Raw genomic sequence first — 25,744 nt, forward strand, 5'->3', positions numbered from 1 at the left:
TAATAAAATATTATTTTTTCAAATATAAAGATAATTATAGGGGATACCATTGGAGTAAAACAACATTTTGATTACTTATATTTTAAGTAAACATTAATTTATTATATTTTAAGGGTTCAAAATAGGTTACACCGTTGGGGTTGCTCTAATATAGTTAGTTTATATTATCACATATCCCCTTTACAACTCCGGACTACTGATATAGTTATAATTATATATAGTTACATAATACTGGCTCTATCCCATTTTACCCGTCTCGTTCTAAAAAATAATTTATTCCAAAATATCTGTTTATTTTATTCAAAGTAATTTTTTGAATATTTTTCTGAAAAATACATTCCAATTTCCAATGTTCAACTAACATACTGAAAAAAAGCTCAATAGAAGGTTTTTCATGTTTTGCTCTGGTAATCCATTTAAAAGATATTAGATACTACAGTAATTCTACGTTCAAGATCAAGCAAAATTGTTTACATGGAACTTGCACTACTTTCTCATGGTCTTTCTTCACTACTTTCTCTTCGTCTTTTTCGAGAACTTCCCATTCTTGTTCGAACCCACAAATTTTTGTATCTCCTCTTCATCGTCGTCTCCGCCTCGTCTTCTTTTGTTCCCTCCTTCCTCCTTAATTTTCTGCAGATAATCAGAGAAGAGTGTTACATGATGACCTCTTAACAAGAAATGCATATTCTGGGTCTTCCTTGCAAACAGAATTTCAAAAGAAGAAAAACTACAACTAGAGATATATTTATGAATAAAATGGAAAAGTGGAAACAGTTTCTCCAATGTGCACACCAGAATATTAGTTTAGCACAATAGCTGGCATCTGATATTTGTGTATATTAACAACATGAATCTATCGAAATTCTTTGTCATCACAGGTAGAAGAGAACTATACCATTATGGATATTCTTTTGGCTTCAGAAACACGCTCCGACAGTAAAAGGACTTCTTCCTCTTGAGCTTCAAATTCGGGTAATTTCTTGCCTGGAAGATAACTGTCAGCAAAAGATATGGAAAACTACAATAGAATAACAAGCATTAAACAAGCTACCCACCTATAAGCTTTTCTATCTGTAAATACCATTCCAACTCATACTGATTCACTAACGAGATTGCAACACCAGATCGTCCAGCACGAGCAGTTCTTCCCACTCGATGTATATAATCCTACAATTGATTGCATTTTTAAATTCTGGTGATCTTATGGAAAATAGATGGCATTTCTTAACAAAAAACTTTCATTCCAAATTTTATGCAGCTGTAGCTTGAGTCTATTATTAAACTATTCTTAGAATTTTCCACCTTAGAGTTTGTCGGGATATCATAGTTAATAACCATATCCACGGAAGGGATATCAAGTCCTCTGCTGGCAACATCAGTGCAGATGAGAATATTACACTCCCCAGCCTTGAACTTGTTTAAGGATCCAAGTCTTTTTGCCTGTTGTGCAAATCAAAACAAATTGTATTAGTTCATGTTAGCGTTATTTTACTCAAAAGACAAAGAAAAATTTAAAATCATATCCCAATTATGTTCCTACACCCCACCCTTAGAAAAAAGAGAGTACACAAAGAAAGAAAGAGAAATCACTTGCAATTGCACAGGATTTTCAAGAAAATATAAAAATACCTGAGTCATTTGCCCACTAATTGGAATTGCTCTAAAACCAAGATTCCGTAAAACTAAAGCCAAGAATCGTGTTGCTTCGCATGTCCGAGTAAAAACCATCGACGTAGACCCAGACATCTCAGTCAGAATGTAGATAAGATAGCAGTCCTGTAAATAATTAATTCATTTAGAAGTGCAGATCAAAATTTTGGTCCTAACAATGATTCCGAACAAAAAAATAGTTAAATAATATAATAGTAATGATGAACAGAAGAAGATAATCAATCAAGGCCTTTTCCCCAGCAGATATAGATACATACATATATCAAAAAGTGAAGTCGCAATAGATGAAGGGATAGTAACTCCCACCCTCAAAAGTGCAGGCTAGTGTTTAACAATACCAGAAGTAGGACTAACAAATTGCATTATTTAGTTACTGTACTTTAGCTAAATAAATAATAAAGAGTCTCTAATTAGCGTAGAAGAACACACACACACACACACATATATATAATACTCCCTCCGTTTCAAATTACATGTCCACTTTAAAAAAATCACATAGTTTAAGAAAAGTGGATTGTGAGAAAAAAGAGGTGTTTTAAGTCATTAATTGAACATAATATGTGGTGTATGATTGATCTTGGAAATATAAATTAGTAATATGTGAAGGAGAGTTGATTTTGGAAATATAAATTTATATTGAAAGTTGAAGTGGACAAGTATTTTGAAACAAATATTTTTTTTTAAGTGGACATGTATTTTGAAACGGAGGGAGTATATTACATGATTTACAACAGACACACACACATATATCTTGTGGGTGTTTGGGTAATAAATCTAGTTTTGAATAATAGTAACTTTTGTATGGGGGTTATGATCCTGCCATCATGAACTTCATGTCTATTATTTCAACTGAAAATGTCAAATCAACATATGGATCTTATAATTCAGCAATCAGCAACAACTATAAATACAGTGTATTGAGAGAGAGAAAACCTTGTACTTGGCAGGAACAAACCGATACTGCTGCTTCAGTGTATCAACAGTGGAATACTTGGATGCAGCTTCAATCTAAAAGTTCAGACTTGATTTAGTAGGTCATGAACATACTAAACCTTTGAAAAAAAAAAGTTTAAAAAGAAATTACCATACCTTTACTGGATTCCTCAGACAGGCCCTTTGGAGCTTCTGAACCTGCAAATACATAGTGCATTATGTATGAGGTCCTTGAAGGAAGAAGAAATATCCTTCATGTACAATTTAGTAGATATCAAGTAATATCGTAAGAAGATCAGATATTCAGCCTAAAGTTATTTCATGCTGGCGAAATACTTCATGAGTTTAACATATATTTCCAAATAGGTTCAATAGACTTTTAGTAGTCTCTATGTAAAGAAATAGGTTTAATATATCAATGTACAAACAACTCTCACACACAAAGAGCATAACAAACTCGTTCACCTCCTCCAAGGCTGCTAAAGACATTTAGGCTCATTCCCGTAAATTAGTAGGAATAACTATACAGCATATTGAGAGAGATGATTAACTAGCGAGTCACCAGTCACCACTCTGCATCTGAACTCTGAAGTGACTAGCCACTTTCCAATCATTTACACAACACTTCACCAGGCACTCTAATCAAATAAGACATCTCCACCCAGAAAGAAACACTAAGAAAACTGCTTCTAATAGGCACCAAAATCGAGTGACCAACGCACTCTTCTAATCAAACCAAGAAGGCTTAGAACCTCAATGATTATAAGATGACTATAGCTAATTATAGCTTTAGCAATATTCAGTGAACTCAAAAGTAAATGGTATTTTAAATAAAATATATCATTAGAAGTAGGATAGAGCCCTAGTTTCAGACAAATATTAAGGTATTAGCTATGGTATCCAGGTGAAAGACAAAAAATGACTTCTAAAGCCTTGCGGACAACTAATATTTTCACAACCATTCGAGTCCTGCAGGTACATACCTTTTTTGTCATGGTAGCAGAGTACAAGTATGTCTTTCGCTCCCGAGGTATAGCACTCAAAATATCATCTAGCACTTTTTCAAAATCCTCATTAAGTAACCTGTCTGCCTCATCTAACACCTGAAGCACACACAAAAATAAGAACATGTGAAATTATATAGTTCACCTAAAATTGCAAAGATAAAATAGCACAGATATATTTGTGTTCTATCCTGTTTTCACTAAGAGATACATTCCATTCACATAAGTTATCTGGGAACAACTAGATCTTACACTATTGTAACACAGTATCTTTAGAAGTCACCGAAGATAATGTAATAATGAAAAGGCCTTCACCATGTGAATATGAGAGTAACATATGTACAAGGCAGAAAGAATTCCATCAGATTTTTTTCTTTATCATGTGAATATGAGAGTAACATATGTACAAGGCAGAAAGAATTCCATCAGATTTTTTTCTTTATCATGTAAAAACTCTTCCAACAGTTTCTTTTATAAATGATAGTATGATACACCGAAAACCATTCAGTGTGTCAGCTAAAGCGTGTGTTAATATCTTTCTACTTGGTATCATCTCATTGCATGGTCCACATGATTTAACTAGTGGCCTAGAGATCATAGAGGGGTATAGTAACTAACATGAAATAATTTCTTAAAAGACAACCTGATTAGGATCTTGCACTTCTTACAAAATACCTCATTCAAACTTTTCATCATATAAAATCAAAAAAATTAGTGTCCCGTTGAATTAAATGATAAAAGGAGATATTGTTACCAGGTATTTTAATGTACGAAGTGAGAACCCTTTCGTATTGGACAGGTGATCTACAAGGCGTCCAGGAGTTGCAACCTGCAATGAAGAATTAACGTGACACATAAGTGACAACAAAAATTATACTATGCCCTCATTTCTACATTCCTGTTATTTAGTTTAGCAAGACTTCAACATTAATGAAAAAAGAGTATTTAGAGAGACTCCAAATTACATAAGTTATTGGTTAATAGCTAAAAGAATTTATTCGCAGGATGTCATTATCAAGACACCTGCTTCTGGGGAAGATATTAAGGAGTTAACTACATCAGAGATTAATTTGGTAATATTACATTATCCTCTCCTGGCCAACAGGAGATGCTCTGCCCCAAGGGCAAAGATTGTTTTCTTTTTGTAAAAAGCATTTATCGAGACCAAGGATTTGGTGTAAAAGAAGTATATAAATGCAAATATTGTTAGTTCAATACACAGTAAGGACAATACCATATTTGACTTGATCCTCAAATAGCTTACTAAGGAATTATGGGGAATCACATGTTTTTAGTGGCAAATCAATCCTGCATATATTTAATACTGGACATAAGATGTGGTGATAAAATAGATCAAACAATAGTAGGTACCCTAAGTCCCTGACAAACCTACATTACTTATCAAAAGTACATGATTCTCTCCTGAACTTTAAATAATATGCAGATTGCAGAAGATGCATTAGAAACATACAGCATCACCCTAAAAACTACACAGATACACAACGAACTAGTATACAGTTGGCTGATTATGATAAAGCTACATCCATAGCGTGCCTTGTATAACTGTCCATTTTTTACTTCCTATTCATTTAGATAATACAGTTGAGCGGTTGTTCAATTGACATGTTACTTTACAAGAAGAATTACACTACTTGGAAAAGATTCTTTGATCTTATCGATTGCAATCAGAAGGTAGTAAGTTCAAAAAGTAATCACACTAGAACTTGAAAACTTACAATAATGTGTGGCCGCTTTCCGAGGGAAATGCTCTGTTGCACTTGATCCACCCCTCCAACAAGCTGCATCATTTAAAAGTCGATAACTAGTAAGACCATTTAGTTTCAGATTTAAGGAATAACTACCCATTTCTGCAGATAGTTGTATATAAGGCTGGACTTTTGAAATATAGGAATAGAAAATGAGCAGGTAGTGAAAGATAGCTGATGAGGATGACAGAATCACACATTACCGAACTAAGCAATTTTGTGAGTAAAAAAAACACTGCTGCTGGCTGCTGTTATTTCAAGAGTGACTCTTGAAATATAGGCATTGGAAATGAGCAGGTAACGAAAGCTAGTTGAAGATGATTACAGAATAAAACATTACCCAATTAAGCAATGTGAAGATTTCAAAAAAACTGCTATTGCCTATTAGCATAAAATAAATGGCCAAAAACAAACAAGCTTGCACATGCTTTCGGAAGATTAACAGGACATACATAAACACAATCAATTAACATGAGACTCACCACAGTGCACTTTACACCAATACCGGATCCCAATGCTTCAAACTGCTCAGCAATCTGGATTGCAAGTTCCCTGGATTGAAGGCACAATATTTAGAGAGCATATAAAGATGCCTCAACCCACGAGATTTAATTAACATATAGCATAACAAACCTGGTTGGTGAAAGCACACAGGCATAGAAGGCTTGAGGATTTTCTAGAAGTGATTGAAGGATGGGAATTGCAAAAGCTCCAGTCTTACCAGACCCAGTTTGGGCAAGCCCAATCAGGTCCTTCCCTAAATATATACAAACCGTTATTATCGCATTAAACAAACAGTGAGTCATATTAACCCAAAACATGACACAGTCATTACAACGGACCACTTTTTATCACTAGTCACTACCTAGTCCCTTCCGGTTGTAGAATATTTAACCTCAATATTCCCCTAACATTACTAATCACACGAAAATGAACCAGGACGTATAACGGATTACTAATCGGCCAATAGTCCAGGTACTATAATCACATGAAACAAGCACACAAATTGCTGAAAAACATATAAACGCATACCTTCAAAAGCATGAGGAAGTACTAAAGCCTGTATCTTGGACGGAGTTTTCCACCCGAGATTATCGCAAGCCTCGAGCAATTGCTCACATACTCCAAGCTCCTTAAACGAGCTCACCTCTTTGTCGTCTTCCATATTCATATCTATCCAATCCAAAATTAAACACTAAATTTAAGTACAACAGCGAATTGCGAGATTATTAAACTATCTTCAATAAGTAATAGTCCTAATCGAAAACTTAAAACCTAGGGTTTGCGCTGTTCTATCAGATTGCGCTGTTCTATCAGATATGTGAAATCAAGCAAATGAGCCTCGAATTAAAGAATTATCACGAAAGAATAATATTCATAAAATTAATAAAAAAGCGGTGGAGATGGAAAATAAAGCGTGAGATTACCGTGGATTTGCGGTGATTAAGTGAATGCTTAAGGCAGGAATTACAAGACTCGGGAGTGTTGGCGCGGAACAAGTGAAGAGGAGGCTGGGGCTGATTGCTTTGCTACCGCCTACCAGGGTTTACAAAGAGGGTAAGGGTATAATCGTGAATCGGGTTTATTTGAAAACATCTGATTAATTTTTCAAAGATATTTTATCAATCTATTAATTATATTAAAATTTCTGATTAATTATAAAAATCTCTGATAATCTATAATAATATTGGATAACCGACTATTTTTGATTTCCGACTTTACAATCATTATTTTATTCAACAACTTCAGTTTGTATTTCTTTTTTACATTTTCTGATTATTGTTTATTTTTGCACAAATTTATCTTGTCATTTGATAATTAATTATCTATTCATATAATTAATATTTAACTTCTAAACACGCTTTTTTGGTATTTGATGCCTAATTAAAGTTTTAAAGAAATTAATCTAGAAAACAAGTATTAGAAAAAGTTGTACAATTTATTTATTTTTCTTAACATGTTGATTTAAATACCTACAAATTCTGTTGTAGAGATAGAGATAATCTATGGCGCAAGAAACTAAGAAAGAGTGGATTGTCCGATCTTTTCGTATTAAAGAAATGGTCAATGGAACTTTCCTCTAGCAGTTCTCTCTTACAAACGCTATTATTGTTAGTTAGAGAACCAATGGTCAATTAACAGCTCTAGTAAGCTACTCTTATCAGATCCCTACTTTTTTCTGAGCCTCGTTTCCTGGCAAAAGCTTCTGCCCTAGCCACCATCTCTGGTATCATGGTGACACTTAAAGGTTGTTCCGGCTACTTTATATTCGGACAAAGCATCCAGTCACACGAGGGCAGATTGAAACAAAGATAGTGCCGGGCCTGAAAAACACAACGAAAACGATTTTTTTAACCACTCCAATAAGAGTGCTATGTTGCCAGCCTAACATCCAAGCAGCAGTGCACTTCATATGTCCAGATCATCATCAGGGTCCTCGTCAGAATCCGGCATTTCATCATCTGAATCACGGAAATATATAATCTCGCCTCCTCCTGATGCCACATTAGTTTGAACTTTCGCGGCATTTGAAGGCTTTACACCAAGTTTTTCATCATTGAGGGGTTTCCGGCCATCATAAATTTCAATTGATTTTCCAGTTCCTGAAGGAAGTGACAGATCAATTGGGAAGTCGGGGTAAATAACAATTCAAGTACCAAGAATAGTTCACTGTTATTCCTGGGAAGCAATAAAAATAACTAAAATTCGGAACTATAAGCACATTTAATACTCCATTATACTAGTAACTTCGTTTTATTCCAATATCTATTCCATGAATATAGTCCAAATCAAAATGCAATCTAACCTTGGTGTTCAAACGGAAGTACAACCTTTGCCCTGTCATTTTTTTCCTTCTCTGAAAGCTGAAGGTTGAATTGCAGCTGCCAAAAGAATGTAAAAAATGCTTTCACAGTATATCTCATATGTTCACATGAATACTTTAAGTTACTCATCAGTTTCTTTAATTCTTCATGGCTACCAGGTTACGTAGTATTATGTCCGGATGAGGCACTGTAGGGTGCTAAATGTCAACTTTTTGCAGTGCCCGTCCATAATAATAATTTATAAAGAGAAGTAAACATTTAATTAATACGCAAAATCTGTATTAAGATACCTAACCTTGGGTACAATGCTCTGAGCAACTGCATCTTCAGATGAGAAAGATTTGAACTTAATGCCAGATTGGTCAACACTGAACTCCTCACACTGGTAAAAGTATTCTATATTTTAGATGTGCTCGTCTCAAATAAAAACTAGCAACTTCAGAATGAAAAACTAAAAACAACAATTACAACATACCACAACTCTAACACGGCCATTTCGGCGCTTAAAACGTGTGTTGAATTTCCCTCTATCAAAATTTTGTTCAGTAAATGAAATGCTCTCGGTACTCTCCCTTATTAGTCCATTTGCTAGTTGAGTCATAGGTTCTATGGTGGCTAACATAGATGACATATATTCAAGTGCCGCAGAAGTCTTGGATTCATGAAGGTCCTCATGCAATAACCAAAAGACACTAGAAATTTCGCCTGTATGAAGAGAATAATTATTAACAGTGCAACATGCATAAATGTTAACGATATGAAATTCACAACTTTACAGGTACAAAGAATATTGTGGGTACATTAAATTTCTCATTCTTCGTGATGCTTGATAGGTTTTAAATTCGGAGTTAGGCTTTCGACAGATTAAATGACTTAACAGCTCGTGGATGATGGCTATGGAGAAAGGGCTACAGTCCATATAAAAGCTGATTGCTGATTCTATTTGTAACCATATGTATAAATTTCACATGACATTTCATCATGCAACACGTACTGGGCAATGTTTCAAAAAGTCTATGATAAATCCATCCAAATATGCCAACCAGAGATGAAAGTGTACAGCAGATCATGTACAAGGGATAACATATGATGTGCTCATAAATACACATTTACTAATTTAATATTAATCCATCTATTCAAGAACGACATGATGTACCTTATATTTTACTCTTTTGCAATTTTTGAAGCTAGTAAAAATTTTGTAGCTTCACCTTATAGAAGCACATGTATAAATCGGGTTACTAATATACAAACAGCTTAATAATTACAGATTACATAATTATCATTCATGGACACATACATTAAACTGTTACTACAGAGACGATACAGATATACAACATACCATGGCTCCGTAGATTGCTCAAAAATCCAGCAACTGAAACCATTGATGCATGCCTCAACATCACACTAATCTGTATAAATAAATAATGAACAAGTAAGCAATGGACAGATTTCACACAGCACGACTACATACTTACAGCACAAATAAAGGCTAATTTACTAAACAGCTTTAGTTAACTAAGAGTCCATCTAAGTCACAAAAATTACATGCTGAAAATTCTAGATGGTTGCTACAATGAGCTTTTTAATCAGATTCATATGTAGCCCCATCAACAATCCAGTCCAAGAAATTAGCTCCTGACTACAAAGTTTGCCAATTTGGATAGCTCTGCATCTATCTTTTATTTTGCCGTAAGATCATCATAGGTATACATTATTTGAGTATTTGTGTACTAAATGTATATTTGCAACAGTCAACATTGTCATCAACATTCCAACTAAACTTATAAAGTAGATTATATAGTAGACTTACCGAGTCGATAGCAACTGAAAAACGACATTTTTCTGCTCCAATAACACCTAAACTCACATGAACCAAGAACAAGAATAAGAAGAGTATCCATAGAACATACTAACTTCATCCTATTTTTCACTGATAAACTCACAAAAAAATTACAGCACAACAGTGATCATATAGTATCCTATATTTGTCACCATAGAACTTAATTGAGCAATTACAATACCTCTTCCTAATTCAAGAAGCAGAGTGAAAAGTTTATCCAAATTCTTAACATCCTTGCATAGACTAGAACTAACTGCCGTTGAGGTTGAAGAATTTGAAATGCCCCCACACTTGGCAAGTTGATCTTTCCAACCGAGAGGATCAGTATAACAATCCAATACCCTAAGCCTGATAATCCAATTATATAAGGACAATTCAAAAGTTAAAAATGAGTTTATACACACACACACACTGCAATTCTGCATTATCAATTAATCTAACCATTTATCCGATGAGGCAACTTCGATTCCATTGGTCTTAAATAAATTGGCATAGAACGATGGACTTTGTGTTAGTGCAATCAGTACGAGCCCCCTAAAGTTACAAATATGCAATACAAATTAGAACAGAATGGAGGGTTGGTATACATAGGATACATTGGATAAATACTGGAGCTGGGAAAGCTGGAGAGAGAGGGGGAGAGAGAGAGGGGGGGAGGGGGGAGAGAGAGAGGGAGAGAGAGGGGGAGAGAGAGAGAGAGAGACCTGGATTGAGATTTTCCCGCCAAAATGAAGGAGGAGAGTTGAGTGAGAACGTGATTGAAGACGACTGGGCCAAAAGGGGAGGTGATTGAATCCTTGATAGTGAGAGCTGCAGCATGTTCGCCTTCCAAAGCTCCGTCTCGAAGGCTTCTGCATATTGTTTCCGCCATGATATTTTCCTTCAATTTTGATTTTCAGATCTTTCTTTTTGGCAACAAAACCCTAGTTTTGCAAAAGGGTTTATCTGTTTTTAGGGGGGTGTTTGCTGCAGTTATACTTGTACACAGCGTGACAGCGCTGAGAGCTTCTTCTTAGTTCTTCGCCTCTTCAAACTAAATTCTAATTCTAAAAAAACCTAATAAAGATGTCAAAAATTATTGATGTAATCGGTTTTCAATATGCTTTGAAATTTAAGAAATTCTTCTTTCTTTTTATAAAAAATATAAAAAAAAATTAAATTCATCAGGAGTCTTTTTAGAAAGAATTTACAATATTTATACATGCGTCATCATTATTAATATAAGGTTAAAATCAATAAAAATTTGTCTAACATGTCAAAAAATAATTATTAGTTTGTACCTGATATTTATTTTCTTCTTACTCTATGTATTTTACTTCCAATTCAATATATCCATGTATAAAAATTAAAAACATTATATATTAAATTGTGACAATGTTTATTATTTTATCATATATTCTTCAATATAAATTTTATTATGAAAAAATTATTTTATTAAAATAATATGCATTATTAAAAAACGTGTTTAAGTAATTATTAAACTTGTTTGGCTTGGCATATTTTTATTTAATTTGTTTAATAAATTTTTATTTAACATGTTAAATAAATTGATAATAATCAAATCATTAAAATATTAATTAATAATCACTTAAAATATATTTTTCAATGAAAATATTTAAATATGTTTTAATTCATAACCAAAAAAATCACCCAAAACATGTAATAAATTAAGGTCTATAGACCCATTTAGTCAAATCTTTTGTATTATAAATTCTAATAGTTATAAATTTTGTATTTATATGTATCAGCGGCATATTTTGAAAAAGATGTTTCAAAAAATGACAAGCACTTTTTCCCGAAAAAAACAATGTGAAAAGTGAGTATTCAATTTAAAATACTAATGGTTAACACATAAGACATACTCCCTCGGTCCCTCGTTTCTTTACAGTTACGTTACTATGAATAATAAATTTTTCTCATCATTAATAATAAGTTTTTCTCATCATTACACTCACTATCTTCCCCTACTATCTCATATTTAACAATAAAACTAAGCTAAGTTTTTCTCATCATTACACTCACTATCTTCCCCTACTATCTCATATTTAACAATAAAATTAAGCAAATGAGAGGGACGGAGGGAGTAGTTCCAGACGTTTTATACAAAACTGAGAAGACATATGGTTCTGCTTCCGGGAACTCCTACTCCATTTAATAGATACGAATATATCAAACTTCAAGAGAATTTCACATAAGAAACACTCCATTTGATAGATACGAATATATCAAACTGCATTTTCAAAGTTGCATACAAAACACATAAATAGCATTATTTTCGTATCTTCACTTCAACCGTAGTTCAACTTGCTTTTAGCTTGGCTATTTATTCATTCTATCTTTGGTTTGAGTTCTCAGACTGCATACAGATATGAAGCACAAAGAAAAACAAAAGTTCGACACTACCAAAATAAAGACACTACCAAAATAAAGGCGGTGCCTACAAATTCCGGAAAAAAAGCTACGAAGACACCCAAGCCTGCCTCACACAAACAAATCCTAAACGAATACAAACCCCTGGATTTTATTTAGAAGAAACTACCTACTTCTACATATTCTAATCCTTTTACTGAAAGAACAAGCAATTCAATAGCAACAGCAGATTAAAAAAACTTGATTTGCACAGTTCAAAATCAACAAAACCCAGAATAAGGTTCTAGATAATGTCTAAAAGGCAATTCAACCCGAGTTTTCCTGCATTTCCTAAGCAAAAGAGGATCAAAGATCCAAATCTCTTGGTCAAAATTTGAAATAACAATTATCACAAATACATAAAATCTTTAACTGATGAAAGTGCAAACAAGAAGCAAAATAATTCTTAAGCTTCGTTCATCGGGTACTCAAACACGACGTCCTTTCCAGAAAGCTTCCTGTAAACACCAGCAAATGTCTCCAGCTTGTACTCGGTATCATTACGTGCCTTTGGATCCAAGTAGATCTGCCATGCACAATACATATACTCAAAGCATGTCCATGGAATATTGCTATAGAATTCAATTATAGAAGATCTCACAAACCTTGATAATCTTTGAACCATCAATTCTGTATCTAATGCGCTTTCCAACGATCTCTGCAGGATAAACAACATCCTCAAGCATAGCATCGTGCACAGCTGTTAGTGTACGGGAGCGAGGCCTCTGAGCAGCAGAGCCCTTCTTTGGTGGGCGCAAGATCCTTCGGGTGGCAATAACTACCACATCCTGTCAGTAACTCATACATTTAGCTTACAGGTAAATAAAACATATGATTGTAGGACAGGAAACAAGGCAGAGGGGTATCTCCTTACTGAAGGAAACCAATTAATGAGAAAAAATATATTATCTGATCATGATAACATTTATAGTTTTCTTTCTTTTAAAAAGGCAAGCTTTGAACTAAATTTTAATATACATGATTGGCAAATAAAGAAAACCAAAGTCTTTCAAGACATTCCAAAACAATGTACAACAGAAAATTATTTGCATACAAAATATTCCTACTACTATCTTCAATTTCTTTACCCATCTTTTGCATTTTATCCACAGAAGGCCTACCCCTTATACTTTTTCCTTTTTCCCTTCTCCAGAATTTAAGGTTGCACAAATTTGAAAGAAAGAACAAAATTACCTTTCCACTGAACTTCTTCTCCAGTTCCCTAACCAGCTTAAGATGAATCTTGCGGAAAGCTTTCCTCAGCCTATAGGGCACATGGATGACAACAGCTTTGCGGTTCGAAATGTCAATTTGGCTGCAAGAACAGTAGAGGCATTTCAATTTAATTTAATGACAAAAAGTGGAACGACAAGTCAAACAATGCATAATGCAAAATAGCTTACGAAGCAGAGTTAATGTAGAGGTCTTTCAAGTCACTTTTAAGATCCTGGTTGGTGTTTTCCAAATCAAACAATGCCTGAGAACACATTTGAAACAGGGATATTACTAATGAGGTTAACATTGATTCACAAGCTAAAAACATCCACAGTGCTACAAATAAATCACCTGTGCAACAGACTCCTCAAACTCCGATGGATCAAGCCCATTGTCTTTCGAGATCTTCTTCTTGGCAGTATACATTTTGACAGCTCTGAGCAATAACAAAAAAACACTTTAAAGTACAGAAACAGCAAGAAATCCCATATCAGTACATATAAACAACAAGAGACTAACAGAAACCTTAAATTTAATTAGCACTCGAAAGTGAATTTTCAAACATGTTGACACTGTTCAATTCAGCACAACAAAAGGCCAGGTAACATTCTATGATGCCTAATCATAAATAAAACAAATGTTTGTATCAAATGCATCCTTTTAATCGAAACCCATTAAATATAAATCAAATTCTTATTTAATCAGATAGATATTTACAATGTAAACGCTTCAACTCAGCAATTGTGTACACTACTAATTTGTGGCAAACATTCACGCTTACATTAGGCTAATAACAAAACTAACAAGCCTAAATAAAAACTTCAAAAAACATGATAAACACACACATGTATCAGATGTAAAAAAATACATAAAAACAGAGCCAAGAATTTTGATACAGACTCACATGACATAGCATAAAAATTCAATCTTCTCGATCTACAACAAAATTCAATTACTTATAAACAATTCAAGAATTCAAGAAAACAAGACTATAAAATGAACACAATTTTGTGTATATTAACAAATTCAAGAAAGTAAAGAGAACCCAATTGAAAAGAAAGCAAATTAAGACGACCCATTAAATCAAATTCACACCTTTCTGCGAAGCGGCTGATGAACAAAACCCTAGAGCTTCGGCCTCAAGAAGTTGCAGAGAGTGAGAGAAGTTTGGGGCGACTAGGGTTTTAAATGACTTGGGTACATCAAGCCCTAATTACATAGACGGCTGAGATGATGTTTGCACAGTTAGTTGGGCCAGCCCAGTGTGCTGTGTAATTTATCGATTCAGCTGGGCTGGGCCTGTTTTCCTAAAAGGACTCTTTTGATTAGATTTGATTGATTGGTTGTAATTTTATATATACTCGGCATTTATAAAATTGTGTAAAGAAATACAAATCATTGTCCTAAAATGTTTATAAAATTTTCATTCCGACTGAATTTTTTCATCAAATGGCGTAGCTTATAATATTTGTCTCATATTCTGTTATTTATTTTAGGATTAATATATAGTTGTTTTAGTGACATTTCTATGAATTTGTTTAACCCATATTTAATTTTAGTTTTTTCAAAACAATTTCTGGATGATCAATTCACGTAAACATTAGAATATAATGATTTCAATAATAGATAAAAATTAGATAATGATACAATTGATGAAACAACCTGGTAAATGGTAATTAACAAGTTTGAGCCGAAATTGATATATATACTTATGACTTGTCAACAAAGGTTTTGGAGTATTGTGGTTGTATGTAAATTGGTAAGTGAAATCAGAGAAGCCGAATATTCTTATAAATGTTTAAGTTCAAAATATTGTTTATAAAATATTATATTTTTTCCAAATATTTTGTAAACATATCAATCTTTTGAGAATATTTACGAGAACACTGTATGCAACCTGTTATAACCGCATTCAACAATACTCCCTATGGGGCTAATTAACCGAAATTGAATCTGGTTGGAGATCGAATTTTTATAAATATTTTCTAAAAGGTAACTGTAATATTTTCAAAAGATAGTAAAATCGCAAAAAAGAAAAAAAACAAAAGTGATAGCTTTGATAAATTCCCTAATATATATGCCGAAAATATTTTTGAATAAAATATTGGTCCAGTATGGAAAGTAGCGTTAAACTATTAGCGGATTGAATTAGGTGTTTTGACTAGCTGATTCAATAGATGTTTTGAGTAGCGGATTGAATTAACGGTTTTTTGTAAAACTGTTTAATAAACAACTCTTCAAAATACGTTATTAAAAATTAGCCTTTTGACTCCAAATCTCCATTCAATTGCGTTAACCGTCAAATATATTAACATCAACGGTTGAAATGATCAAACCTTTAAAATATCCCAAATCTCTAATTTTATTCCAAACCTTTAAATTCTATGTCATTTTTTTTTTCTAAAGGAAATAACAAACAGTTACATGATCCTTGTACGTTTACTGTACCTTTTTTTAGCAAGATAGGTTGAGATCTTTTTTTGCCCATCTTAATCTACGAAAGTAGAATTTTAAGAATTCTTATATTAGGAAGTTCAATCCGAATTTGCTTGTGACCCCTCATTTTAAAATCCGAGCTATTTGTGAGGCATTCATATGTTCAACTTCTTTGTAGTCTTTTGTTACTTGTTGTTTTGCTGTGGTTGCAGCAAATGTAATGTTCAACTTCATGCATGATATTTCAAGGTCAGCTGGTTTGCCATTGACAACTGTTTAATCTACTTTCTTCTGTAATTCGTTATCAGAAGTTAGCAATTGTGAGCAATATATCATGGAAAAGCCGACTAAAATTGTGAAATGCAAAACCAGGGAATCTGCAGTAACAAACATTGTACTTCTGTAGTCAAATGAAAAGCATGCTTTAGGCACAAGTGAATCTTGCTACTTACTGGATTACTCTGTACTTTTGGTTAGTGCTTTGGTGACTACATGAGATATAATTCCTATAGGACAGAAAAGTAAGCAGAGGGAAATTGAATGCCGAGTCTCGATCTTGTTCTCCAGTCCATCTTGATAAACCTGCCTGATTAATAGGATCACAATACGTCAAATGTTAGAACTGTTAGAATAAAATATGATCCTCGTAAGCCCCTCCCCCAACATCTTGAAATTTTGGGAGAATTGGTCACTTAACATGGTATAAGAGTTAAGGCTCGCGGGAAATGAGGGAGAGAAACGGACCTTGCAGCAAAGAGATCTACAGCTAACAAATGAATCCATGCAGAAGCTAGTGTCATCTCACTGGAGAACATCTTTGCTATGCCAGATAACTGTCAGAATGTAAATATGTTAATTAAATTTTTTTTAAACAAAGTATTTCTGCAATTAGAAAAACCGCGTGTTCTTCCCACAGTTCAAACACACCTCGGGGAGCCAATATTCACTTGCAAACATCATCTTCATTGTATCAGGTGTCCATGAGAGGTAGAGTAGGTAACCATACAAAAGACCAAGCGCAACATATGGTATGCCACTTTCAATAGATTTTTTGGTCTGAATATCGAAGCATGTAAACATCAGGCATATCAGTAATTTAGCTCAACTATTAGAAAATAAAACATTTTGGATTCAGAATGGATCGTAGTATTTGCAATTCAGTAAAAGCTGTCACCATATTAGGCTTACCAGCTCAGATTTTGGAGCTACAACCATAAGGGTGTAGTAGGGGAGAACAGCTGCAGTTCCCAGGGTGAAAGCACTACTTGCAATTTGAGGATTTGTCAACCCTGCAAGGTCACAAAAAGCAGTTCAATATTGAGCGCATGGCAATTTTTTTTATTAAAGGATAAGAAGAATTCTCGATATAGAAGATACCAAGGATAACAGCTTAGGGTATGCATAGTAAATTAAAATTCTCAATCAAAGTTATTTGTGAAAAAGGAATTTACATAAAGCATAAACTCCACAGCTTTTTCTGTAACAAGCAAATCTTTGAATATTGGGTCCAGTGATCACCCTCGATCCTCCTTTGAAACTCCATCTCTTTGTCTTTATGCTATGTGGATGTCGACTAAAAGGGTCAGTTTCGACACTATTAAGACAATAAGTTGTTATCCGGTCCTTTCTGGTATAGGCTAATAACGATTTGTTAGCCAGTCTTGATTCGTCGTTCTACAATGTTAAAGCAGAAACAAGGTTATCACCAACAAGATATCTGAAGAGTGAAGACTATTCACTATTATAGAAATCACAGCAAGGTTAAACTATTAGCTAAATTTCACATCAAGTCTGTTATATTTTCTACTATAAACGGAGATAGATCATTGATCAAAAGGCCGACTACCTTTAGTAAAAACATGTCCAATTAACAAAGCGAATAAACTCTACTGGATTCAAACTTGAACTTCTACTGGATTCAAACTTGAACTTCTCACATAACTCGTACAACTAATTCAGTTTAAGATTCTTATAGAATTTGAAATTCTTTTCTGAAACCTGGAGTTCAATACCAAGAACTATGACAACAACATATATAAAGGCCAAAACCTAAACTACAATGAAAAGTGAACTCATCACCGTCCTTTTTTATTCATGATCCAATTGCTTAACTGAATTGCATAATTTTCTTCTACTGAATGATACCTATTTATAACTATGATCTGTAGTACTGCTGGGTTAGTTTTCCCTTTAAATCAGGGTTTTGCCGCCCTCCCTGGGAATAAATCATGCAAACACTTATGTCAAGTGATCAGTTCTCCCAAAACCTCGAGATGTTGAAAGGAGTGCTTATCAGGATTATATTATATCTTCTAACAATCTAACGAATACAAACAGAAACTATATGAACAGCAAACACATAACGAGTTTCCAAGCATGATTAGAATTGAGACTATATGAACAGCAAACACAGAACACGTACCTTAAGAAACAGAGGAGAACTGCAGAGGCAAGACAGGGAAGCCATCAGCTGTCAAATGTTAAATTAGTGAACAAAGATTGCAATAATAAAAAAGTTTAATCACAATGTCTTTTCACTCGGTTACACCTTACATAAATAGGCTCATGCCTAAATGATAATAGATTTAAATTTTAATTATCTTCTCGTAATTATTCTCGAGTGTACTCACGCTAATAGAAATCGTAAAGATAGTCCTGGTGTAGTGGGAAATTTGAGTACCAGACAAGAAGATTCAAAGTGGGAAAGAGCTGGGGTGGCCATGTTCATTAGCTCATTGCCAACTGGCCACTTCCTAAATAGTAGCATCAAAAGTTTATAAAATATAAAAAATAATAAATTAATAATATATAATCTCTTGTAAATTGTACTAATAGGATACTAGAGTAGATACTTGGACAAATGAATATTGACCATCTCGATAGCTCAGTGGCTTGTGTTGGTTGTTTTCTCTTAGTTTGTGCCCCTTACGTTACCATTTTCATTATAAAAACTTATAATATAGGAATTTTTTTGTATTTATACAATTATATTCCGCCAATTATGGATCATTTGTTACGAGGTGTCCCGCATGAAGTTATAATGACATAAAACTATAAATTTTCTACTTTATCAAAAGTTGTAATAATAAATACTCTCTATTGAGTATGGACGGTGACTTAACACGCACTTTAAAATTTTGGTAAAATAGAATTTTACAACTTATTTTAATTATTTTTATTAAATGAAAATTTAATATTTAAATAATTATGAAAAAGAAAATTTAAAAATAAATTATAAAACTATATTATATGTGTATATATTAAAATACATGTCAAATAATGCATGGGAGTAATTACTAGTTGGGTGCACTTTTTTGGTTTTGAATCTCCAAACTTGGGAAGAAAATGGTACGGCAGTGACATATACACGAACTGATATTAACTCGCAAGATAGGTTTTTTGCATTAAATTCTTGAAAATTTTAGATACAGATTAATTGATATTATTATAGTTAATAATGCGTTAAAAGTAGGACAGAAATTAGCAAGAAAAAATAAATCTAATACAATTGTGCTAGTGGAAGGAAAAGGTTGTCTTCTTGTCTCATCACTGATGTATCCCACTTTCAACTTTTTAATGCAACACGAACATGTTATTAGGCAATTTAGCATAAATAAAAACAAACATGTTATTAGGCAACATGTTTGCTTCATTGTCATACAGTACAGTATAGACAATGAATTCAACCATGCAGGTAACCAGAAAAAGAAATCAACCATGTAACAAGAAACCATCTATCCAACCCCTCAATGTTTCCAAAGATTGCTATTCCGATAGATCAACTTTATTTCTACTGAATGTCGATGCCAAATCCGTATCACATAGGCGAAAATGACAAATAAAAACTGAAAAAAGATACTCATGTTACTATATTACAAAAAAAAAAAAAGAGGGGTAAAAATGGTGTTCACCCCAATCAAATGAGGGTTTAGACTTGACCTTTATGTCAAGAACTTCAGTTTCTTCTGAAGGCTGAAGCTAATTGTAAAATTTTACAAGTGTTCTAATGATTTACTAGCAATAAAGGCCGACCATTCGGAGCTTGGAATGTTTTTATGCACATAAACTAAGAATATAGAGAAGCGAGAGGAGTTACCAAGGAATACTGCAGCAGCCAATATTTTCTTTCAGTACAGAAATAATTGAGCATTTCACTGGAGATGGGCCACTTGATCTGAAACAGTTATTCACGAGACCTCAAAATGTTGGATCATGAATAGGTAGGTCCGTAGGTGTGGTTTTAGTATGATCATCAAGCCACGAAATGATATCACCCAAAACACGAAGTATCATCTCATCTGGTTCGCCTTCAAGAAGGGAGTGATAGGCCTCATCGTACAAATTAAGTTTCTTGTCTGAACTTTTAGCTTTGTCGTATAAAGCCTTGCTCACAGATGGATCAGTCACTACATCAGCTTTCCCATGTAGGATGAATAACGGAAGTGAGATCTGAAAAAAATATGACTCTGTCAGAAATTTATTGGTGCTGTATTCGGCTTGCATCTACAACATCTCACACTAGATTTAAGTACTGACTTTCCTGGTGTAAAAAAAGCTTGACAACCAGCCTAGGCTACATAGTATCCTAAGGTTCATATATTGTTACGGAAACTGTAAAATGCTAATATGTAACTGAACTCTGACTGATTCGACACCATAAAGCTAGTAGTTTACTAGATTTCTGTAACAATAGAGCAATCTACAAGTATATTTGCATAATCAGCCGTTACATATTCTATTTACAAGGCAAGGTATAGTACAAATTACATTTACGGGATATATAACCAAAAATTGTCTTATATAAGACATAGTTGACAAAAAAGCAGTAGGCCTCATAAAAAGAGCTCAAAGTTTTAAGTAATGCCCAGGTCACAAAATACAAGAATAAATAATCAAGGTAGTGGCATACTTCTTGAAGTTCATTTTCTATCTCTTGGGTCGTCCGCAGCAACTCCAAAGCAGTACCTAGACGTGGCTTATCTTTGTAAGCAATAACATTATAGGTTGCCTGCATTAAGCCACGTGATAGAATATTTAAAACAGTCAGAGGAAGGTATGGGAAAATATATCATTATGCTGATAGACTTTTAGAATCATTTGAACTATTTCCAGAGTTATGTTTTTTGTAAAAAGAAAGATAATAACCAGAGGAATTTTCTTTTTGTCTCGGAATGCCATTGCAGTAAAATCATTCATGGGAACGAGCTTCTGCTTTGGAAGAACTTTTGCTACACCAATTAAAACTTGGGTCACCAACCATGATGGAGCCATGTCGTCTGCAATCTACAAATGTTCCAAACAATTTAATATATAAGTTAAATGAGAATGCCAGCAGAAAAATCAATAATAGTACCTTACACATTGGTGCGACAAGAATAGCACCAGCCCATGAATCAGGTTGCTTCAAGTGTACTTTCAGGGCCACTGCTCCACCCATAGATTGCCCGAATAAAAAGCTTGGAAGAGTGAGAAACTCCGGGTTTTCTACAACCAGAAAGACCATCCAATTAATTCTACTCAAATATTTTAAAAATTTTATCAGGAATATTACACAGATTGCACGTGCAAATTCGGCCTTCCAATTTCGAACAATCAGAATACTAACAGAAAAGGGGGATAAATATGATCATTGAAGTAGTTATTCGTATAAAAGATATGCTATTTCGTATCATCTGCTAAACAGACATACTCTTCATCTTACAAAAGAGAAGTGCTAACTGCATATAACCAAGAACATTAAGCTAGTTTGCGAAGAGCACAAACAACTGCTTACCAGGGGAGGGGGATAACTGAAAGAGATAAAATTCAGTTTAAGCTCCGGATATGGTTACAGATTGATAAAATGAATTTTGAAAAGTATACATAGCTGCAATGGGTAATGGAATGGCTATGCAAGAAAATAATCAAGGTGAGCAGTACCTCTAACTTTTGAGTAATGCTCAACAACATCATCAACCAGCTTGTGGAAACTTGGTATATAACCATGAAGACCTTCTGAAAGACCAAATCCTGCATAATCCATGGCAAAAACTCCGTACCCAGAGGAAGCCAACTTCCTAGCAATCCCTATGAGCAATATGTTATAGAAGTAAGTTTCTTTAATTCCAACTTACAATCTTTCAATTCGAGTAATTTTAATAATAGTGAGCTACATGCCTTCAACAAAAAAAGTGCAAGTGTCCCCATAACCATGGCAAAAACAAATCAATGCTTTGGGAGGACTTGTCCCTGGAAGCCAGCTTTTAGAGAAAATCTCCAAGCCTCTGGAGTTCAACTCATATGACTGTTTATGAAAGAATCTCACATCATTAATTTGGTATAAATAAGTTTGTTTAACACACATCAAGGCAATAGCAAATTTTTGCCAACATGAGACAATAAGCTGATGCAAACTTATAGATACTATTTTATTGCTTTTAATTTTATTTTAAAACATGAGTAAATAATTAGTGTGGTAGAATATATCTTTGCAGTTGAGATGGTTTCTTACCAAGATTATGAATATGCATAAGATAATAGGTATTTGCTTTCTGGCAATACTAAAGGTTGCAATATAAGTATATAACTATTAAAAAACAGATAAAGAGAGATGCAATAATGCATCTTCTTCTTCTCAGTACTCAGTTTCTATTAATAATTAAAAAGCCTGATAATAGACATGCCAACCATGAATAGCATGATGTCTGAATATACTTGGGAAAGATGCTAATGAGATGCTATGACTTGTATGGATCTCCATCTCAGCAAACATGAGTCAGAAAATTTAAGTTTAATATGGAGCGTCTATCTGTTAAAATAGAAAGAACAGGCGCATTCTGTTTGCCTGTAGACCGGTCTTCTAATGAGACCAATAACCTATTGCTCGGACGTTTGAAACTAAAGTTTAGGCACCAGTAAGAAAAGAAACTATAGATGTTATAATCAAGTCCTTTATACCTCTTTCATCTTTACACCATCGTAAGGAATCTGCAACAAAAATGAAAGAAGACCATGTTATGCCCATAGTTGGTGCATTTTTAAACTTGGAAAAAGAAACAACAAAAGAGAGTCTCAAGAAACACCCAAAATTGAGCATATTATTGTGAACTTCAATTTTAAGTTTTTAACTAATTAAGTAATGCAGAAAAAGAACACGCTCAAAGATCAGAGAGAATCTCAGTAGAATAATCAAGCTAATATATGTGATGAATACGATTTAGCAATAATTAGAGTTACAACTATAGCTCTGTGCAAATATAACATAAGACTCTACACTAACATGTTATAACCTAGGAGAAAATTGAATATAGTGGGAAGAAGGTAGAACTTTGACCATCCGCAAATTGCTTCTATCCGAGATCAGCTGAGCTGTATGAATAAAAAGCGACACAGGATACAAGTCTAATAATTCAGAACAGGCATGCTTGTAAAGTAGCTCATATACATTTAAAGCTGCTACAGGGTTGTCAGAACAATTGTTATAACTGCCTCGGCGGTTAGGCGCCATTAGGCGGATTATACATTTAACTGTATATATTAATTAATTTTCACGTACATACATTTAATGGCCATACTAAACAGAAAAGTTGTAGTTATACTCCTGAAATATTCTATACAAAAAACGGAACATGTATATACTATACATATATGTACGTGGATGTGTTTGTAACGATTAAAAGAAGAATAACAGAAAAACCTGATAGAATATTTTTAAATGAATTTTTTGGCACCCCTTTAGATTGTTGTGGACTATTTTACATGTGCAGTAATGTTTACAACACAGAAATATTTTTTATAACTAATTTATTGCTGGACCACGTCAAAATTATATTGGGCTGGGTCAAAATGAAATTAGGGAACTAGGCGGAACTAGAGGACTTGGGCAGCTTTAGGCGTCACCTATGCCTTGAAAACTAAGGCAGGTCGGATGCTTAGCCATTTTACGTCGCCTAGTCTCCAAGGCGTGACCTATGTCCCAACTTGAATAACTTGATCAGCGAGTCAAAAATGAAACTTATAAGTTGAACAGAGGACACGAGATGATGGCAGAACAAAAGAAACTAGAATAAAACAGTCTTTTCATATAAAATTGTTATGTGGCTCCACCAAGTCATAAATTGTAAACTTACAGTGCAAAGGCAGTTGACAATTTATACTACAAAAATGATGCTGAGGAACCAGACTTCAATTTCATGGGGACGCAATACGAATCAAGATGAGCGAATAAAGCGAAGTTCATAAACAATGAGAAAGCAATAAGGCAGAACAATGAAGAACAAGCGCTAAATTATGCACAAAATTCTACAAACTGTCTAACGACTCAATTTCCATTGAAATTCACTGCAGTTCTTCCTACACAATAACATTTCTAACCAAATATTCCCTAGTTCCAAAATTTCATGCCATTGTCATTCACAAAATGCAGAACATAACAACTCGATAGCAAACCTTGATACGCACAATTATACAAATACTCAACACAACAATTCACCAAAATACTACAAATCGAATCAAGAAAACAAAATTCAAACTTTATTCAGCAAAACACAAAAAGATTCAAACTTTACTTCGCAACACACAAAAAATTCAAACTTTACAACACACAAATCTCAAAACAAAAAATTAAGAAGAATCAACATACTTTAAACAAGCAGTGATCAATAGAAAGTTGAATCTGCTTAAAAGCCTCACGAGCACTACGCCTAGCAGAAACATTGTCCATGTCAGCATCTAGAAGCTTCTGAACTTGTTCGCTGACTTCCGAGAACTTCGCTTGCTTCCCCATTGTTGTTGCTTCTGAGTTCCTGATCGATTAAACCCTAGGTGGCTTAAGAAAATGCAATTAATGGCGAAATTGAGTTGGGATACGAGGAGTAATAGCTTGTGTATATATGTACGTATGTTTGATTCAGTTAAGATGTCAAGTTAGGTTGGATTTGATAGATGAAACATTAATTTATTCATAAAGATGTGATGTCCGAATACGGAAGTCAGTTGAAAATTAAGTTAAAGCTTTTGATTTTCAAAATTGGAGTGCCGTGACTGCCGTCTTGTCTAATCCGGAGGAAAATATATATATTCGCTCTCACTTTCAATAACCAAGACTTGATATTTTGACATGTATTAAAATTTATATTTCGATTTTTATGATGAAAACATCAAATCTATACTTTAATTTATAAAAACATAATTAAATATATAAAATTTAACTAAATATTCAATATTAATATATTCAGAACCTGTGTGTTAAAATTAATTTTTGAAAACATGGGAGTGTATTATATGAGTATTATATAACAATCTGCGTGTTTTGCTTTCTGTCAAAAAATAAAAATAAAAAAATCAGCGTGTTTTGCTTGATAATTAGACAAGATATTGCATAAGTTATCCCATCGTCCTGTTTTTTAATCCATGGAACTCTTTGCAAGGTTATTGGAAAACATGATAAATGATTATCGGTGGAATTTGAGTTCTATAATAGACAAAGGAATGTGATCAGCGGTCAGGGGGAACTAGAAATTCATGCAGGGAGGTGCGCCATATAAATACTCCTTCCGTCCCGGCAGCCGGCAGGTTCTTTACGTTATTTTTTGACACACATTTTGGGGCTCCTATATAAAGTATAGTTCTATAATATTTTTTCTGATTTTTTTTCATGAA

The 25,744-nt window shown here is 33.8% G+C and overlaps 5 protein-coding genes across 6 annotated transcripts; all 5 read right to left on the reverse strand.

Moving 5' to 3' along the window:
* Positions 1-363: 363 nt before the first annotated feature.
* LOC108196313 (DEAD-box ATP-dependent RNA helicase 10) lies at positions 364-6,965 on the reverse strand. Its single transcript, XM_017363546.2, has 14 exons — positions 6,805-6,965; positions 6,410-6,550; positions 6,011-6,134; positions 5,860-5,929; positions 5,348-5,410; positions 4,366-4,440; positions 3,591-3,710; positions 2,764-2,805; positions 2,608-2,682; positions 1,633-1,779; positions 1,306-1,443; positions 1,059-1,170; positions 899-987; positions 364-633 (listed from the first exon to the last, which is right to left on the reverse strand). The coding sequence occupies exons 2-14, from the start codon at positions 6,546-6,548 to the stop codon at positions 511-513; spliced, it is 1,317 nt and encodes a 438-aa protein (XP_017219035.1). The 5' UTR covers positions 6,549-6,550; positions 6,805-6,965; the 3' UTR covers positions 364-510.
* A 456-nt stretch (positions 6,966-7,421) lies between these two features.
* Positions 7,422-11,099, reverse strand: LOC108193696 (elongator complex protein 5). The gene is made up of 9 exons (XM_017360476.2): positions 10,750-11,099; positions 10,487-10,579; positions 10,227-10,393; positions 10,016-10,062; positions 9,545-9,614; positions 8,678-8,907; positions 8,498-8,584; positions 8,184-8,259; positions 7,422-7,980 (listed from the first exon to the last, which is right to left on the reverse strand). Exons 1-9 carry the CDS (start codon positions 10,914-10,916, stop codon positions 7,787-7,789), a joined length of 1,131 nt encoding a protein of 376 aa, XP_017215965.1. The 5' UTR covers positions 10,917-11,099; the 3' UTR covers positions 7,422-7,786.
* A 1,528-nt stretch (positions 11,100-12,627) lies between these two features.
* LOC108196740 (small ribosomal subunit protein eS7) lies at positions 12,628-14,905 on the reverse strand. The gene is made up of 6 exons (XM_017364163.2): positions 14,765-14,905; positions 14,021-14,105; positions 13,858-13,931; positions 13,649-13,769; positions 13,060-13,242; positions 12,628-12,980 (listed from the first exon to the last, which is right to left on the reverse strand). The coding sequence occupies exons 2-6, from the start codon at positions 14,093-14,095 to the stop codon at positions 12,861-12,863; spliced, it is 573 nt and encodes a 190-aa protein (XP_017219652.1). The 5' UTR covers positions 14,096-14,105; positions 14,765-14,905; the 3' UTR covers positions 12,628-12,860.
* A 1,532-nt stretch (positions 14,906-16,437) lies between these two features.
* Positions 16,438-18,881, reverse strand: LOC108196739 (protein ABA DEFICIENT 4, chloroplastic). Of its 2 annotated transcripts, none has more exons than XM_017364161.2 (7): positions 18,786-18,881; positions 18,528-18,575; positions 17,557-17,779; positions 17,294-17,394; positions 17,033-17,161; positions 16,850-16,938; positions 16,438-16,691 (listed from the first exon to the last, which is right to left on the reverse strand). In XM_017364161.2, the coding sequence occupies exons 1-7, from the start codon at positions 18,870-18,872 to the stop codon at positions 16,562-16,564; spliced, it is 807 nt and encodes a 268-aa protein (XP_017219650.1). In that variant the 5' UTR covers positions 18,873-18,881; the 3' UTR covers positions 16,438-16,561. The 2 variants fall into 2 exon arrangements, with proteins under 2 accessions (XP_017219650.1, XP_017219651.1); XM_017364162.2 differs by having other exon boundaries at positions 18,736-18,848.
* A 976-nt stretch (positions 18,882-19,857) lies between these two features.
* LOC108193407 (caffeoylshikimate esterase) lies at positions 19,858-25,063 on the reverse strand. Its single transcript, XM_017360041.2, has 8 exons — positions 24,726-25,063; positions 23,042-23,071; positions 22,262-22,388; positions 22,025-22,171; positions 21,459-21,589; positions 21,251-21,388; positions 21,015-21,113; positions 19,858-20,554 (listed from the first exon to the last, which is right to left on the reverse strand). Exons 1-8 carry the CDS (start codon positions 24,867-24,869, stop codon positions 20,303-20,305), a joined length of 1,068 nt encoding a protein of 355 aa, XP_017215530.2. The 5' UTR covers positions 24,870-25,063; the 3' UTR covers positions 19,858-20,302.
* Positions 25,064-25,744: the final 681 nt, after the last annotated feature.

This window comes from Daucus carota, chromosome 7 (genome assembly GCF_001625215.2).
Source record: "Daucus carota subsp. sativus chromosome 7, DH1 v3.0, whole genome shotgun sequence".
NCBI classification, from domain to species: domain Eukaryota; kingdom Viridiplantae; phylum Streptophyta; class Magnoliopsida; order Apiales; family Apiaceae; genus Daucus; species Daucus carota.